At 41.2% G+C, this 19,890-nt stretch overlaps 1 protein-coding gene across 3 annotated transcripts in view; it reads right to left on the bottom strand.

The window, feature by feature from the left end:
- Positions 1-5,812: 5,812 nt before the first annotated feature.
- cdc42 (cell division cycle 42) overlaps positions 5,813-19,890 on the bottom strand; it is a 28,563-nt gene continuing 14,485 nt past the window's right edge. The window contains exons 3-6 of one of the 3 annotated variants that reach the window (XM_042343804.1): positions 19,723-19,795; positions 18,759-18,868; positions 17,549-17,746; positions 5,813-6,660 (exon numbers count right to left, since the gene is read on the bottom strand). In XM_042343804.1, coding sequence (XP_042199738.1) covers positions 6,571-6,660; positions 17,549-17,746; positions 18,759-18,868; positions 19,723-19,795 — 471 coding nt within the window. In that variant the 3' untranslated portion in view covers positions 5,813-6,570. Of the gene's footprint in view, positions 6,661-9,490; positions 13,601-17,548; positions 17,747-18,758; positions 18,869-19,722; positions 19,796-19,890 lie in introns of those variants that run through there. The other 2 variants (XM_042343805.1, XM_042343806.1) reach the window with 2 other exon arrangements.

The raw sequence follows: 19,890 nt of genomic DNA on the forward strand, positions 1-19,890 counted from the left end.
TGGCCCAACCAGTGGGCTGTGTAGACTTGCCAGAAGATGATCTGCTTCACATCAGCCTGTTTCATGTCCGAACATTCACAATAGGACGACTGACATTTTCACTTCATAAATCCCTCCATTTATTAGATTTCGGAGCCAAAATAAGCAGAAACCCAACTTTTTTTTAGCAAACAAATGGGATGTTTTTATAGACTCTATTAAAACATAAAAGACGTTACTTTAGCTCTTTCAAGTCCGACCTCAAAGAGACAACGTGGGCCTGGGGACCAGAAATCTTTGCTGATTGGCATGAAATTAGCACAGTCCGAACAAAGCACAGATACACACCCAAAACAGTTACTGCTGCTCTTAAGATAGAAACTTAATAACACATCATTTATCCCTCTTTCGCCCTTTGTAGTCTCTCCAGTTAAGTAACAAGCTCCATACCCATTTGCCCCCCTCCCCTCTATCTCTCTCTCAGATTATCATTGCTGTTTCACCGTGAAACATCTCTCAATGCACTTTAAAACGATTAACATCAAGAGATGTCTCAAAGCGCTTTAAAGTGAGCCCAGTGCTAAGCGATTTTTGAGGGAGACAGTGCAGGTCATACCGCACACACCAAAGGTCCACAAACAGCTGTGATGTGGTCAGTTTTATCTGGGGGATTGTCGGCCAGGACACGAAGGGAGAAAAACTCTCTTATCTTTTACAATCGTGACATGGGACCTTTTAGCGTCCACCTGAGCAGCCACAGTTTAAAGCCTCATCTGTAGGCGTTGTCTCTGACACTCCAGGGCTCCCACACCACTTGCACTTGGATCATATTGGCTTCGGGGGCAAACTACTATCAGAAACATTAAATCACTTTTGGGGCGGACAGTGTTTGGTTCGGTGGGGCTGTACTGCCACTTGCTGGCATCGTGTATTACTGCACACTGAGAAAAGGACTCTTCAGAACAAACATTAATAATAATCCTGCAATAATAACAGAAGTCACTGGGAACACTCAGCAGGTCAAGTAGCGTCTATGGAGAGAGGAAAGTGAGTTAACGTTTCAGGTCGATGACCTTCCGTCGCTTCTAAGAGTTGCTTGTTATGGCAGAATTAATGTTGCGTTTGATTTGTCATCGAGACATCTCAAAGCATTTCACCCGGCTGTACTGTAAAATGTAGTGACGGTCAATGCAATTTGTAGACGAACGTTAATAATAATCCTTCTTGCATTTGATTTTTCTTTGGACAGCCGAGCGTCTGACAAATGTGGCAACGCATCACCATGTTTAAGAGTATCCAAACCATGTAAGTGGCATATAAATGTGGAATGAGACTTCCACCTACACGTAGAAATTGCCCTGTGGTTTGGAATGAAACGCACACTCTTTCCCAGAGGGAAACACACTATTTACCTAATTTCAGAGAGTATTAGGCACAGGTTGGCGAGAGCCAAGGCTTGGGACCACAGAGTGTGAGTTGGGCTAACTGCTGGAGTTTTACGAACTAAAACCACATAACTTGCTCTGGAGAGCACTGTCTGGCAAGCTTCCCACTGCTTGTCCAGTGAGAATTACCCTCCACGTTAGGGCTTTGGCTTGCAGAGTTAACAGGAACCAAGTGGGATATGATACAGCACTTCATCGTGTCGACCAAAAGTATCAAAGCGCTTCACAGGATTTACACAGTGTAGTGACTGTGTATTTTGTAGGCAAACACAGCAGCCAATTTTTCCCACAAACAGCCATAAAGTGAATGACTAATTTTATCTGGGGGATTGTTAGCCAGGACACTGGGAGGAACTCTCTTCTCTGAAATAGTACCAACACTGTAATTAACCATCCGAAGGAACTTTTAAACCTTCTGTCCAAAAAGCACGACTGAGTCAAGCTGACATCTGAGCCAGTCTGGAGCTTTGTGTGACTGAGCTACGTGGTCTGATCCAAAGCCAAACTTCACCTTAAGTGAGTCAATCTTTGTTCTGTAATGTACATGTGGCCCTCTGGAGGTTACTGCCACACTGTGAAGATATAGTCCCACTTTCAGAGGAAGGAGTACATTTCCTTTTAACCAGTGAACAGTGCCCTCTACTGCCGTTCTGTGGAACTGCGATTCTAATTGTTTGTGTTGACTCTCCTCCTCAAGAAAAGCCCTAAGAGTTCAGCCGACTTCAGGCAACAGAATGTCAGAATCAAGTCAACCCTGCGCCGGCCGGTCTCTAGTCCAATTCCTGAGCCAGGTGGATCAGCAGTATTCCAGGGCAGCACAGCCTGGCTCATCGGCAGGACCTGGAAGGGCAGACAGATCACTGGGAGCAGGGATTCTTCCCGCCCAGCATCTGTTAACCCTTCAGGCCAAAGCCTTAACAGGTAGCTGGATAAGCAACAGGAAGATTGCCAGTCAGTGCTTTCATAAAAAAAATTAATTCAGTTAAAACGGTTAAACATTAAGTTATAATAATAATGCTTGCATTTGATATAATTTGACAGGACTCGTTTTATCCCAACAGATACTGTAGGGTCCCAGAGCTTTGGCTCTCGACAACCTAACACTAACACCTACAACTAACCATTGAGCTACAGGACTCCAATTAAAAGGATTTAAAAAAATGCATTTCTACTCCAGATTGGTAGTGAAAGGGCCAGACAGACCCCACTGTGACACCCCCTTTCCTTTCCCTCTCCCCCACCCTAACCCCATAGTTTGCTTTCTCTCTTCCTCCCCTCCCCCAATAGCTTCCTGAACTCAACATTTTTATCGCACACGCAGGTTCCCAACACAGAACAGGAACATGAGAAATTGTGTTATTATATCAGCCAGTTAGAGGGCCTATGTGGTTAAGTTGTGTCTCGAAGAAAGCCACAGCGGAACTGTGTCATTCTGCACCACTTCCCTTGTAATTGCCAGTGCAGCGCACATTAATCAGGTCAAATCTCACAAAACACAGGTAGGTGAGCACGAGGGCAGTGCTGTTCAGTCATTGAAGACTCCATTTTCAAATGGCTTAGCCTCTGTCCACCAATGTGTCCTTCCAAACACTTCAATCACCTTAGACTCCAAAATAATCTCCTCATCCACATTTTATATATATATATATATATATACATTCACACACATATATATATATATATATATATATAATTCTTGCATTGGATATTGCGCCTTATCACATCTTCAAGACATTTCAAAGCGCTTCACAGAATATATTGTAAAATGAATTGACTGTATAATTTGTGGGCGAAACACAGCAGCCAATTGTGCACAGCAGCGTCCCACAAACAGCCATGGATCGAATGACCAGATTTTTTTAAAAAAAAAGTAATTATCCCCAGAAAAGTGATCGGCCAATCAACTAACAACCGGGTTCCTACTTACTGCTGGATAAACAGAGGCGTGCGGTGTGAGGAAACTTGCCCAACGTTTCACCCTGCCCGGGAATCGAAATCAGATCCTCTCACTTGCGAGACGAGTGCTCTAAGCTACAGGACTCCACAATTATAATATATAATAAACACGTATATATATAAAAAAGCATATTCAATTCACACTGATCTGACATGGCCTAAACACATTAGGGGAGATTCTATACTGTACAATTCCATCTCCAAATCAATCCGCCTCCTTAGCCTCGTTGAAGTCCCACCTCAAAACCCTCCTCTTCGACCATGCCATCGGTAACCACCCCCCCACTTCCCCTCCCATTCCTTCTTCCCCTGGACCCCAGCTCGGGTCTGAAATGCTGTACACTGTCTAGCGCCTTGGACTGCAAAGGCACTATACAAATGTAATCTTGTTGTTGTGGTCAAAGGCGATTCCTTTCAATCTCCGAAGTTCAGGGAACAGCCAAGACCATTCAGCCCTCGAGGCGAAGAGAGACAATTTCCATTGCATTCCAGGTTCGCCATTTAAGCCGATTTGTTTTTGAAAGTGACAAGTTCAAAACGAGAACACGAGGAATGAGTCAGAACAGAATAGTGCCTCAACTCAAGCAACAAGTGCGAGCAAGATTAAAACAAGTTGACTGCTATTAGGAAATCGGTCTGCTCAGTTGGCTGCACGCTCACTTCGGTCAGAAAGAAGTCTGTGGGTTTGAATTGTCACGATTGTGGTGTAGTGTTTGGTTTCACCTCACAAAACACCCTCCATAGACGATCCTTATAAAAGGGGGACGTCAGCCGACAACAGCATCCAAGGCAACTCTCTGAGCCTGTGTGTCACTCACTCATCTCCTTAGCTAGACAAACTCAGCCCAAATCAGACAATAGGACATGGGCTGTGTTACACTTATGAAACAAAAATATAACCTGTCAATAATATTGTCTATTTATAAATCGTTTATTAAAGGCAAAATACTATCAGATTTCAGCTTGAGGTCTAAACAGATGCTCCATAGCAATGAATAATATTCCTTGCATTTGATATAGTCGAGATGTCTTGAAGCGCTTCCCAGAATTTACTGTAAAGTGAATTGACTATGTTTTACGGGCAAAACGCAGCAGCCAATTGCCTACAGTAGTCCCACAAATAATATTGGATTGAGTGACCAAATTATTGGATGATATTAGGCAGCTATTTAATAATAATCCTTGCATTTGATACAGTGATTCTAGACATCCCAAAGCACTTCACAGAAGATACTGTTAAGAGAATTAGCTGTATATTTGTAGGCAAAATGTGGCAGCCAATTGTGCAGAGCGGCGTCCCCCAAACAGTCGTGAATTGAAGTGACTAATTTCTTATTTTTTTTTATTATCAAGCCTTTGGAGTACTTGCCCAAGGTTTTGCCCTGCCAGGAATCAAACTTAAGTCTCTCACTTGCGAGGCGAGTGCTCTAACCACTGAGCTACAGGACTCCTTGGTGTACTTTCAGGTTGCATTTACTCCTCCAGGAAGCCATCCACCCTAATCCTAGTCCTTTGCTTGCTTCCTGCCCTTTCATAACTCTTCCTCTGTACACTCTTGTCCAATTTTTAAAAATGCTGTCAATCAACTTTATGTGGGAAAAGTGCTTCAAAACGTCTGTCCCTCCACTATTCATAATAGAAGAAAGAGTGGACCATTCAGCCCCTCGAGCCTGTTCCTTGAGTCCATCTTCACCTCTACCAGTGGGAAGTGATTTTGACAATCAAATGGCATAAGGCAATAGACCACCATACCTGGAGGATTGTTGGGAGGGAGTTGTCCCTGGGCCCTAGGTCCCTTAACATCCATATGAACAGACAAATGGAAACTTTCACACCTGAAAATCAACAATTCATCACTTCCCACTTGGACTAAGCAAAGGACAAAGATATTTTCCTTCAAGACTCCGTAACCTCCGGTTTAAAGTATCCCGACTCAATTTCCTAGCTTGAGCTACACAATGGTGGATTACTGCCCAAGTCACTCATCAAAGGTAGGCCTTTCAGGAGGTAATAATAATAATCCTTGAATTTGAAATAGCGCTTTTCACATCGGGAGGACGTCCCAAAGCGCTTCACAGAACACACTGTAAAGTGAATTGACTGTATATTTGTGGGCGAACGCAGCAGCCAATTGCGCACAGCAATGTCCCACAAACAGTCGTAGATTGAAAATGACCAATTTATTATTGCAATCGGTCAAGATTTTGGGTTAGAAATGGACAAAGAAGCCAAACTCTTTGGTGGCAAGGCCTTCAGCTGTGGTATATGGTAGGTGGAATTTCCATAACAACTTGCCCAAAACAAGACAACAGTCACCACTTTTCAGCTCTCAGCAACTTGTGGAGCTCTTATGACTAAACAATGAAAAGTGCGACCAAATGAGGAAAAAAAATCAAGGCAAAGTGACAATCATTGTGAATACACGGCACTGATAAGGATATAAAGGCCATTAGGGTACAACTTTAATATTTTTGAAAAGAATGCATATACAAAGAATTCAAACATGAAATAAAGCTTTTGGTCATTTCTTTAAACCAAAGTTACAAGGACAGTGAGGAACTTGTGGAGTTTCTCTTTTAAGGAAACAAATTTCAGTAAAAATGCATAACACTGGCATCTACGTGGGATCCTTAACTTTTTTTAATTAAACGTTACCACAGAATCCAGTCCCCTCACGCATGTAGCTGCTCTAAGACTCTTAAGCATTTGTTGGACATTTGCACTGCACATGCTCTCATCTAGCAGTCATGTGCTATACACAAGTATTAAATCTGGCCTCTAAGAATCTTGATCAGTAGCGATAGGTGCTGGATGTGGTATAATGGGGCGTTGAGGGGGAGGAGAAAGGGGAGAAAGAAAAAATATGGCAAGGTCTTACAGAACCATTAGTTGACCATTAACAGAAGCAATTACTGCTCGAGTGTCATGCTTGCTTGCGGTGAGAATTTGTTTTTTTTAGAACAGCAGATTTTTTTTAAAAAAATCTAGTTAGATAAGTATCCAGTCGAAAATAAATCAGGAACAAAAAATTCACTTTGTCTAATAAATGTTACATTAGATGGAGAAAAAATACCGTTTTGGCTATTCTATTCCTCCCATTCTCGCACTCTGCCAGTGCGCGCAGGACATTATTGCAGGAGTTGTGTTTGCTTAATGCGTGGGTAAGCGGACGCCAGGCTGCAGAGACTGTTCATAACAAGACACACTTGCGTTTCTTCTTGGGCTCTGGTGGTTCCAGGGCTGCCAATATCGCTTCGTCAAATACGTTCTTTAGTCCTTTCTGGAAAGTGGGAGAAAAGAAAGCGGGGTCTCAGCGTTACAGGTTTAACAAAGTAAAAATAAAAAAAGATTTTTTTAAAAAATGGATAAATCATAAATTGCAAATAAAGAGAATCTTAAACATTAAGATTATCCTGATTAACAAACAGATTTGCATCTACTTAGGCAACCAGCAATAATACCTATAGCTAACAAACTAGTTACAAAACCACAAAGAAACCATGAAGAAAAGATACCTGATCCTGTGCAACACTGGTCCGAGGGTAAACAAATGCAGCATCTGCTCATGCCAATGTGACCCAAATTCCCAAGTTATACTGAAAATGTATGAATCCTTTTTTTTCTTCAGCCATAAGGCTTCTTCTGACATAGGCAGAAACCCATCACCATGCTTAAAAGAGTAATATATAATATAAACTTTGCATTTGATATCCCGCCTTATGACATTTTTCAGACATCTCAAAGTGCTTCACAGAATATACTGTGTATATTCAAATGAAATATATTCAAATGTAATTCTGTTGTAAAGAATTGACTGTATATTTTGTGGGCAAAACCAGGCAGCCAGTATCACACAGCAGGGTGCCACAGTCATGGATTGAAGTGACCAATTTATTATTACTTTAAAGGAATTATTACCCCCCCAAAAGGCAATTGGCCAATTGATTAACAACCGGGCTCCTACTTACTACTGGGTAAACAGTGGCGTGGAGTAAGGAAACTTGACCAACAATTCGCCCTGCCGGGAATCAAACCAAGGTCTCTCGCTTGGGAGGCATGCATTCTAACCACTGAGCTATAGGACTCAACATATATTGGATGCATTGGAGGCTTGCAGTTTGATTAGGAAGTAATAGGCTAGATTCTATTCTTGTGAGTAGTCTGGGGGCAGGTTGTGTTTTGTATGAGATCACAGAATGCTGTGATCTCAGGGGAAAACCCAACCTGAGGATGGGGACAGTCCGATTTGTATGTGAATATTATGCCTAAATTATGAGACAAAGAACCATTTGATGTGTTAGTCAAGTGTCTGACCTGCAGAAACTGACCAGCATAGAGAGTGAAGTCTCCCTAGAGGCATACCCCTGCTTATCTAATCTCAGTGAGTTTAGGCACATATTCACAAGGCAAAGGACCACAGGGTACATTGGAGTATTACTAGTGCTGAAAACAGCTAAACAAAGGTTGCCATTGCACTGATGAGCTTTCTGCTGCTGGTTCAACTTGAACCACCCTGCGCTTGATAGGGCTTTAGTTTACTGGGATAGTAGAAGTGAAGTAAGGAGAAACCCAGCACTCAGTGATAGGTCAACCCTTCCAAGTCCTGCCACGACTGAGGCAGGTCAGTCAGCAGCATTGCCTCCAGAGAACCATGGAACTGCCCGGATCAGGAACTGGACTGAAGGCCACCACAGAGGATAGACTAGAAGCAAGCTTAATTGTCAGGAGCATTGCCTTGAGGTCAGCTTGACCCCCAAAAGACACTGCTTACCTCCTCATCTAGCTCCCCTCCCTCAAAAAGGATAGTCTCATAATAATCAATGTACTGCACTGCAGGTGCAATAAATGACCTGACCAGTTCCATATTTGCTTTGCAAAATAACTTGTGTGATATTTACTGAACATACATTTTCAACGACTGCGTCCATGGATATATAGCTGCAGCGCTTTAAAACATTTGGCTCTTGTGTTGGAAGTTATTTGTTTTTCAGCTATTAGTTGCTGGAAGATGACAATGCATTTTGCTGATTACTGAGTAAATAGGATACGTAATTGGTTACAATTGGACATTAAACACATTCTGATAGTAATTGCTGACAAAACTTGGGAGACGCATGTAGTTGTCTTCTATACCATCACTTCTGAAAAAGCACTTTATAAAGTACAGGGCGGACGGTTTGGTGTGTGGGTAACAAAGGCATGGTCAGACATTTTTTTTGAGAAAATTTGAATGCAGGTCAATCCAATAAATAATTGCCATACCAATAGTCTCTATGGCTTATGAGGTTAATATTAAGACAACTGATTGAATACTTACAGCTACATGTAAATCCTTCAATCACTCCTCAGCACTCTCCCAATCTTCAGTGAATTGGTGACAGTACTTTAGATTCATTTCAACTTCAGTGTACAAAATATTCTACATTCACCATGCTTAGCTTATCAATGGGTAAGGTTGACAATTCAGACAGTTTAACTTCAGCAGTTCACTGCGTGGAACTACATATTATATACAGTAAACTCCTGATAACTCATCACTCCAAAGGAAAAGGGCTCAATGTGAGCGAGTTAAGCATACGTATAAATACATAAATAAATGCAGCCAGAATATACTGACTTGAGGACTTAAGAGGTAGTGGTAAGTTAAGACAAGGTTAAGTTTTCTCAAGTTTACTGTAGATATAACAAATTGTGTCCCTCAAAACAAATGAATATTGGCAGATCCAAATGAATTTAATAAAAAAAGTAATTTGCACAGGATTAAGGTGCATAAATGCATTGAACAGAATACATAGCGTGCAGTACCTGCATTAAAAGTCATCACTTGAAATAAAAAAGCCTGAAAGATTGAGATTTCTTGAGAAAACAATAATAATCCTTGCATTTGATATAGCACCTTATCATATCTTCAAGATGTCTCTACGTGATTCATAGAATATACTGTAAAGTGAATTGATTATTTTGTGGGCATATGCATTTTGTAAAATTAGTTCTCTTAAAAATAATAATAAAAAACCTCAAAAGAATTAAATTGGAAATGTAATACCAGTCAGATCAGGCAAATTAATTATTATTAAGCAACACTACACTGAAGCAATGAAGACAAAGAGGAACTTAAAAAGGTATCATTTTAATGTTGAGTAGGAAAAATACATGACTTGCATGCTACAGTAAAACAGAACTACAGACAATTTTCCATACAGATACTTTACAGCTAAAAAATCTCCCATGCACTATGAAGCGATTAATTTCTACTCCTTTAGCGGATGGATAAAATATGATTAACCATTAACGTTTGCCCATTCTGCAATAGAACGATACCACACTTCACACGGGCCTTTGTGGCAAATCAGTTCATGGCCTCTTGCCTTTGCTGCAGCTCACTTTGTGCAGCTTCAGAATTCTGATCAGCAAAAACAATTAGCTTTTCTAATCCTAGCTAGTCCAAACGGGGAGTAAGTGATCGGTTCTAGTAAGATGCATGGAATGTCTTCACAAAGAACATGGATCTTCTGCGTGTAGAAATGATCTGTGGGCATGGGGGGGGCGGGGAAGAGAAGGCAACTATAAAGCTTGTGCCTTAATTACACAGAAGGCAGCTTACGCCAGTGTCAATGCACTAGGGTTAATTGCAATACATCCAATGATGTGTATTGACAACCATTATACTGCACAAGATAAGCTTCATGATAAATTTGAGGTTACCATGTGGGTACGTTAAGAGTGCTTCCTCAAGGTAGATAGGAAGATGCTGCATCCCCTCAAGACTAAGAAAATATTGTATGGAGTATCTGACAACACAACCCATTTAAGATTTTCTTGAAGCCACTTTACTAATTTTATGTGGCACAATTCCCCATTTGGGTTTTAAATACAGGCACAGAAAAAACCCTGAAGGTATATGTTCCAGTGTCATCTTTCACAATTTGGGATGTCCTACAATAACTCTATATTGGAAAGATTTTGGTTTGAATGGTCGCCTGAATTTCAATATGGAGTCAGTGGTGTGTCATTATGTCTTCTCTACAGTGGCACAAAGTTTTGTAGTCTTGCACACATTAGTGCCCAACCCCAGTCATTTAAGCTTGTAAATACATGAACTATTGATGTCTGGTCCAAACTGTACAAAAGGTACATTAGCTGCATTTAATCTACAAGCCTCCGAAAACCTTGAAATTGAGTATAATGTCGACAGATGTGTGTGAACAATTAGCTTGGAATCCGCAACCTTGTTGAAGACTTCTCCCTCCCCAAACAAAAAAAATTGGAGATTGAGGACTGAGTGGGTCTACCTAGATAAGTACTGCAGCATTGAGAGATTGGACAATGGGGTAGAAATTTCCATTTGTCCAACAAGTTCAATAAAGCCAACAGGAGCAGTCGCCATTCAGCATTCAAATCTACTCGCGACTCTCAGCAGTGTTGTACTGATTTAAAGCTCAGTGTAGGATGGATCTCTTTTGGCCAAATAACACAAGTGTAGAAACAAAGTGTATGAAGCAAAAGTTGAATTGGTATTGTAAATACACATCACGGATGAGGATAAAGGCCATTAAAGGTACAACTTTAATATTTCGAAAATAATGCACATACAAAGAATTCAAACATGAAATAAAGCTTTTCGTCCTTTAAACCAAAGTTACAACGATGTGCGAGGAACGTGGAAGTTCCGAGTTTAATGGAAAAAAATTGCAAAGTGACAGAGAGGTCCACAACACTGGGATTCTTAACTTTTTAATCACCTGAATCCAGTCTGCACATATGCATAAGCAAGTATTTACCCTACAACTCCCAAGTACAACACTCGAATGCTGAACATTTACACATTAACAGTTCTAATCTAGCAGTCATGTGCCAACACACGGATTTCATATCCAATTTGACAGGAAACAATTGGAATCCGGTAGCACTAGGTTCTGGATGTGGCACTTGGGAGCATGACTAGGGCTTACAAAGGGCTGATCATTAATGAAAGCAATTACTGACGAGATGATTTTTTTTAAAAATAGAAGGCAGATTAAAAAGTTAAGCATATCCAGTGGAAAATCTGAAACAAATTCACTTTATCTACTTATGCTGCATTGTAGATCAGGGGAAATACAGTTTATCGTTTCATTCCACCCATCGCATTCAATGGGTGCAAGGCATTATTGCAGTTTGTTAAAACACTTGTGTAAGCTGATGTCAGCTGGACACTGGTCATAACAAACTTCATAACAAAACACACTTGCGTTTCGTATTAGTCTCTGGTGGTTCCAGGGCTGCCAAGATCGCTTCGTCAAATACATTTTTTAGTCCTTTCTGGAAAGTGGGAAAGAAGAGGTGGGGTCTCAGCATTACAGATACTCAACATTTAATAAAAAAATAAAACCACAAAATGGCAAACTTGAGAAAATAAGAATTGTTCATAAAACAAATGGCGTGAGGGGGGGATACATCTTTGCTATAGGTTTCCTACCAACACCTCAAAACACCTCATTGAACTCAGAATTGATTGATGTATGTTCTTGGAGCTAAGATGATTTGGGGAATTGGTGCTAGACCTGCCGATGCCCACACATTGATGCACTGGATAGCTCCCTACATGGGGGGTGGGGAATACACATATCTTTTCCCCATTGCCCTATCTGCAGATCTAAAAGCTAGTACAGTACATTTGAGACAACAAACAAGACCTTCAGATACAAGGATGGGTGTGGGGGAGAAATTAAGAGAGAGAAACACACAATTATAATTCTCATAGTTCCACTAAAAATCCAAGATTAGGACACAATTGCACCTCAACTGGTTTTAGCCATATACAAGTGAGTGCAAAGGAGGGAGAGAAAGGAAATAGAAGAAAATGACATTCTTATAGATGCCCAACTGCAATTTAAAAGATAACCCTCCATTGGAGCCCCACTGCATTTCTAAATGCACTACATACTGTATTTTCACCACTTGCACAAGTTTTCCTTTGTAATGATTTTACACAATTTGAACCTTACATATAGGGCCATGGTACCACTTCAAGTCACCAAAATACAACTTCCCCGTTTTAGCAAAGAAGCATGCTCACATTTATTGTACAGAAATTCAAGCTATTCTACAAACTAACTACTCATGTCATAACTAATGTATCTGGCTTGAGTTGAAGGTGACCTTTTTTCAGCTGAATAACTATTCTGTAGTTATTTGCAATAAATTTGATTTCAGTAAAAACTCACTAACCCCTCCCTTCCCCCCCCCCCCACTCACTGATAATCCAATTGTGTGCTTGTGCAATGTATCTAAAAAATTAGGGCATTATCTGGAATTCCTGACACTGAACAGAACCCAGAATCTATTAAATTACAAGCTTGCAGAAGTGTAAGGAAGAACAAAGCAAACACTTACACACTGTGGCCAACATTTCCCCAAAAGTGTAAAATAAATTACTTCTGTGATTAAAAGCAGCTATGGCTAGTTCATTAGATTCCTCACCACAAGTTCTAGCTACCAATGGGAGTTTGTATCTTAAGCAGTATTTAATAACAAAATATGAAAATGCTGGGAGCAAAGAGCAATTCGATTTAGAGTTAAGTAGAAGAGGGGGAAATCAATCCACTTTCAGATAAGGAGTTAAGCTATAAGCATTCTGAATAGGCAGGCAAGAAATAAAATACATTGCTTCTGAAAAATCTACAGTACAGAGCTTTTAAAGACACAAATCACTTTAAGGAGGCAATACCACAGGTTGGATGGCACTACAATACATGTTCCACCATAAGAGTTGAAGCAAATTCAGACTCACTTGAAAGTGACGTGGTTTCAAAGTGAAGAGCTACAAAAATGCATCACCTTTTGTCACATATGCAAGAGACCAAGAACCCAACTAGGATGTTTATCGGCTCCATTTACACAGGTCTCTAAAAGACAACTCAGCCAGAGAAGAAAAATATTCCACTTTACTGCAGCTCGAGTTGCATGCGACCACAAAAACGAGGCAAGTGCATGAAGCACACCACACCAATCATATCAGACTAGACACCTGCAAAGACAGCTGTGTAAATGGGACCAGTACCTTTGAAGGAGATGTAACAGTTAAAAAGGACTCATTTCAATAGCATTTCTACCAAATGGAATACAGAGAAAGATGAGGGGCAGACAGTTTAGAATATACAGCATTTCCGCTTCCTTTGAGTTTCCGGTGGCTCGAGGGCAGCTAGGATAGCCTCATCAAAAACATTCTTCAGACCTCTCTACAAGACAGAGGGGGAAGAGGGTGGTGGTGGGGAGAAAACAGCACGAGGTTAGAGAGCAAGGCAGGTTAGAAGCAAACAATTTGAACAGCTCTATTTTAGTCAGGGATCAAAATACCACACATGCATTGCATGCACAACTGGTCCTCAAACCTTTGCTGTAACTTCCCCTTAATTATACCAACCATGCATTGCATGCCAAGACTTAGCTTCCCCTCCTCACTCAGTCTACCGCATTCACCTACAAATCCGGTCACTACACTTTACAGTTTACCCTGTGAAGTGCTTTGAGACATCCTCCGACGTGAAAGGCGCTATATCAAAGGTATTATTTGCATGCAGAGATTTCACGCGCCCCTTTTACAGTCATGCTCATTTTTCATTTCACAATATCTCCCTTCTGCTTGACCAATTTAAAAAAAGGATTTCCCTCTGTTCCCAAATATCCAGCTTTGGATGCAAGTCAGCTATCAATCCAAGATGGTAATGTGTTAATGCATCATTCTGCACCAGCCAGTCACCTTGCCACCCATCCTATGCAACAGCTCAATACCACAAGAGCCACCCAAGGACATGGCTATAACTGAATCTAGAGCACTTGAGCCATATCTTGCCATGAGCGGGAAACTGTACCATTTAATTGACTGAATTTCCAACCAAATGCTTACAGTAGATTGAATCCTGTTCCATTCTTTAAATTGTACTAGGCACCGAGTGGGTTAGCTTAGATTCCTCCTCCCTTCCCACATACACCAAAAAAATTAGGAAAGGAGAACAAAGTCCCTTGAATAGAGATACTGAGAATAAACAGCCAGTTTAAACTCAGTGACATTGCAGTCAGGCTACGAAAAAATTGCATCTTTTGGTCACCGGCACACTATTCTATCTGACGGACAGAAACACATCACTATGCTTAAGAGTATTCAAACCAGGCAGAGTTCCACACATGTATGGAAGAAAATACACATCCACATTTTGGATTTTATCTGGAGTGTGTATCCTGGCCCCCAAATCAGAACGAAAAAACTCTTGAAACAGAGCAAGGTAAGGGGTCCATTGTCACCCACATTATTCAACAACATATTGGATGATTTTGAGGGGCACCGACTTGGTACATTTGTTCCTGCCATTTTTGATAGAACTGCAGCATTTCTGTTTACAGACAATATAATGCTGCTAGCAGACTCGCCTGGGGATCTTATGCACTTCAACTTATCATTTTGACCATTAGGCACGATGGTGGGTGCCTCATGGCTGAAGAGACTATCAATTGGAAGATACAAGAGGCATCAATCCTAATTGCTGATTCTTGTCTGGGGGATTGTGATGGACACCAATGCTTGCCTGGACTCTAATCAGTCTCTTTTATGGATAGCAAAGTTCCAATATAGGCTAAGCTTGTGGCAGATAAGACCAGGTCCAAATAGTTCTCCTTCATGGTTCCAACGTCCTGGGGATGCAATGGAGGGGTTTCCTCTGGCCCATTTGTGAAGTTCAGGATCAGCAGGATTTATGGTAAACAGGAGAAGTGGATGGCAAACTTGGCTTCACAGCTAGAGCATGCAGTGGCCAAAGCCCCTCACACAAAGACTTGGGTTAAGCAGCTGGTGCTGATTAAAGCCTGGTACACAGCATTGGACTGGTCATCAAGAACATCCAAGGTGGCTGGCACACCACACGCTGACGTGTAAAGTCCACCCACCACGCTCAGATAACTCATAAGGACCCCAAGGCTTGGGGGCATTCCTGGAATCTGAGTTTTGAATACACCCCTGGTAGAAAGTATGTATTCCATTCCAGACAAGTTTCCTTGTGTAGGTGTGTTGCATAGAACTCAGTTTGGATACCCTTAAGCATAGTGATGGTTTTCCACATGAACCAAATAATTCTATGGCTAGGTAGGTCACCATGGCAACAGTTTATCCCCAAGGAGACACTGCTTACCTCCCCTTTAAGAATAGTCACTAGTCAGTCTGATATCCAACAAGCACAAGCTTGAGCTCTTGCTAGGGTCATAGCAGGTATCGGGAACTTGTTGCAAGCACAACTCAGCATGAAATGTAAGAGTATTGTCACCATCCAGATGCACACCAAGCCATGCCAAAACACCAATCTAGCCTGTGAAGCATTTCTCCTCACCTCTCATACAACTGTCCTTCGTACCATTCAATCCCAGTATAATGCAAAAATTGTCATTCGTTAAATAGGTGAAAATTGAGGCGTAAAGTCACTACTGTTAATCATCAATTTTTGGAAGAGTTGACTGGCACAGGCATAACCCCCATTTCCAACTCAATGACAATGGTTAGGCCAAACATCACTATTCAGACTACAGAACACAGCAATTGCACAACCCTTAAGAGTTACACCAGTATCATCTTAGCTAGTGCTTTAACTGCAGTGTTCTAGAAAGGCTGAAAGTTCAAGGGTCACTCTGGTTTTAGGGAAAACCAAAGACTCTCCATGGAGTCGAAGTGCAGGGCAGTCTTCTCAACTCTCAACTGCATCCAGCAATATTGATAATTATCACCAGTGATAACAAGCACACCAGACGTCAATTTTCACCCGCAATCTCTGGAATGAGATTGCCAACCTGCACCTTAACGCCCAACTGGTTAGTCACAATACTGAAGCAGATTATGGAATGTAGAAGTTTTGATTAAATTAAAACAAAGAAATTAAGAGTGTAGGCAAGAGGCACAAAAACTTCAACGTGAACAGTATCCATTTTCTCCAGGCAAAATCATTGTTTTCAAAGATGCTGAGTAGAGTATGGATTTATTATGGGGTGAGGGGGTCCCCATCAGCAAACAGGGTTTTACTTCAAAACTCCCCAGTACACCATTAAAATTTAAGAGTGGGGAGAAATGAAAGATTTTGTGCTGGTCAAGGCTGTGGGCACATTTGGCACAGGACATTTAAATGTAAAGATGTTTCCAATAGGACCTGGTAATTCCATTTATCGCACAGCAGCATCCAGTTTTAATTCCCATTTTCAGCAAAAAAAGTGTGGGAAACACAGCTGCAAGTTCCAGCTCCAGCAATGCACCTCTGGGTCCATGGGTTTGATTTCTCTCCAGATATGTAGTAGCAGCAGAAGCCAGACCCTAGCACTAGACCATCACCATAGCTGAGCAGCCAGAATGTAGAATATTGAAAGCCTCTTTCTCTGAGCTATTGACACCATAGAGATACTAAATGTGCCCAGTTGCATCATGGAAAGGTAATCAGACAACAATGCAGAGTGCTCAGAAGGGTTAAACTGCACCACAGGACATCTGGCCCACATCAATTTAATTAGACAGCAGTTTGACAAACAGAAGCTTATTCATTTTAAACTAGCATTAGGCAGACTGAAGCCAAGTTTCATTCTATCCTGAATGCACTCACAAGAGTTGGATGAAGGCCCTTTGATCCTATCTTTCCACAATACTCACCCTAACGTCTTCCCACTAAAGCAGTTTAGCAATTAAGAGTCTAGTGTCCGAGATTCCTTTTCCCCCACTCTCTACCCTGTGATCCATTCCATCTGTACAATCCTTTGTGTAAAAGTACTTCTTAAGTTTCTTTTCGTCCCACCCAACAAATGATCTGAGAACACTGTGGTTTAAACCAGGATTTCTGGACTAATTGTGCTCAACTGATATATTGATGAAGTCTAATATCCCTTTACTTTGCTTGTTGCTGTCACTCACCATTTTGATGTGCTGAGCAAATACATCAACTACACCCTTAGCTTCCTCCAATATCCTGTTTCCTTCTAACCTACCCACGGAGTAACTCAATTTCCCTTGCAGTCTCAAGCCTATTGTGCCTGCTAGTTGTACATTTAATTATAGGAACTGGCTATTGGTTCAGTGACTTGGTTTGGTAGTTCCTACCCAAATGGTCTTCAGCCCCAATTACCAATCCGGTTAAGCACAAAGGCACACCAATGGGTCAGCTCACCTGTGTCAGAGCAGAGCACTCCACATATTTGACTCCCTTCAGGTCCTTGGACAATTTTTCAGCAGTGTCCAGGGCAATTGGTTTCTGTTTGTTCTTGGCGAGCTTCTCAATAGTTGATGGGTCATCCCTCAGATCAATTTGAGTCCCAACCAGCAGGAATGGAGTCTTTGGACAATGGTGAGTGATCTCAGGTACCCACTATTTGAGAGGGGAAAAGAGGGGGAAAAAAACAAACAAAAACCTTTACTAAATTTAAGCAGCACAAATGCAACCTCATGTTATACAAATCTAAAAACTAACCTACTGGATGGCCCGTGTGGGGAAATAAAAGGCATGCTGCACTAGATAATAATACTAGATATAATCAAGCACTCTGGGACACTGCCCTGCATGAGGGGCACTATATAAATGAAAGTTGTTGATAATACATGTTTCAAACCTGTTTTTATTGAGTTAATCCAGGCAGGGGGAGAGGATGTGGGAGAAGGGAGAAAGAAAAGCCAGGATCCGAATTCCCGATCTCTATCCAGACATTTCTCCTGGAAGGGGCATGCAAACTCTGAGAACCAGATCGGCTCAGCTGCGATGCCGCTCTCCCATGCAGTCAAATGCCTCACTTACATACCTCAATCAAGTGTCATTCAGCACCTTGGGACGTCCTCCTGATGTGACAGACACTATACAAATGTAATTTTGTTGTTGTTATAACTTGCATATGAATAGCCACTTTGGTGAAGTATGTGAAAGGCAAGTAGCATTAACCCCAATAAAAGGGAAAAAAGGGGAGTTAAGTATTTGGGGATGGGAGTCTGGTTCAAAGAGCAGCCTGGGGAAGGGAAAACTCCGGCTCTAATTATGGTAATGATCATTACATTTGATATAGTGCCTTATGATGTCTTTGAGGCATCTTTCATAGCGCGGGTGGTGCGGGGGTGGTCACCCATCTCAACTGCATCACCATAAGGTAAGACTAACAAGCCAGTTACCTCTTCTAAATTTGTGAAGAAGGTACAAAAAAAGGGGAAGAAAGTCAAGAATCATCCCAAAGGTTCAAACACAGTGAAGGGCCATTGACAGAGACCAGAGAGCAAGACTCCAACCAGCCTCTTGCAGAGAACAAGTAGCGTTTCTGATTAAAAGCTTAGATATCTCAATGAGGATGTGGCATATTGTGATATTTAGAGGGAGGCACACAATAAAATCAACAAACCTTTTCTTTAACATTTTCAAATGAAGATGGTGACACAACAGAAAAGCATACGAGGAAAACATCTGTCTGTGGATAACTCAGTGGTCGTAATCTGTCATAATCTTCCTGACCTAGAGACAAAATCAACAACCGCCAGCAATTTTATTAACTGTTTATCAATAACAGAATTTGATATTACACTTTATCACATCAAGTCTTAAAGCACATCACAGGATATACTGTAAAGTGGATTTACTGTGCATTTTGTGGGCACAATGCGGTAGCCAACTTCATACAGCAATGTCCCACAAATAGCCATGTTGGCCAGGATACCAGGAGAGTCCCTTCTCTTTACGAGTAGTACTATGGGATCTTTATAAAGTCCTCCTGAACAGCAGATGCGACCACAGTTTAATGTCTCTTTCGAAGGACAAGTCTATTGGAGGAGACCTGCTTCAAGCCTGGAGTTACCAACTTTAACGTCTTATTCAAACTGGAATAATTTTACTTGATTCTATATCTGTATAGCATTATTGCTAAGCGCAAAACCCTGCATCAAATACTTTTGAGGTTTTACATCAATCATCTTCTGAGCACTTGCCTATTTAGAATCAGCACAATCTCTATACACCTAGAGATTAAGCTTTATGTGCAAATATTCAACAAATTCCAAGATTAGGCTTTCCTTTCTCTTCTCCATTCTCCCCACTTTGGTTTGATATTGATATTGATTTATAATATTTAAGGGCCATATGATACCTGGGTGTTCACTCAAGACCCATTGGGATTATGTTCTGTACAAGTGGACAGTTCCAGGATTGGAGAATGGAGCCTTTACAACCCACTAGGAGTGCATGTCAGAGATACAGACATCAAATCAGTTCAATGGGAAATTATAAATAGATTGTGAAGAAAATAAAATGGGGAAAAATTCAAACCAAAGGGAAACTTTCAAACCATTGCCACATTCATAAAAGAAACTCACCTGCTGTGTCAAACAATCCTAAGGTGTATGGCTCACCTCCGATCATAACAGTTACAGCATAGTTATCAAATACCTGCAAAACAACATACTCATTAGTTACTGGAAGCCTTGATTACATTTGAGAGTGGCAAGAGTACAATTATAATCCTTGCATTTGATATAGAGCCT

This window comes from Callorhinchus milii, unplaced genomic scaffold, assembly GCF_018977255.1.
Source record: "Callorhinchus milii isolate IMCB2004 unplaced genomic scaffold, IMCB_Cmil_1.0 Scaffold24, whole genome shotgun sequence".
Lineage (NCBI taxonomy): Eukaryota > Metazoa > Chordata > Chondrichthyes > Chimaeriformes > Callorhinchidae > Callorhinchus > Callorhinchus milii.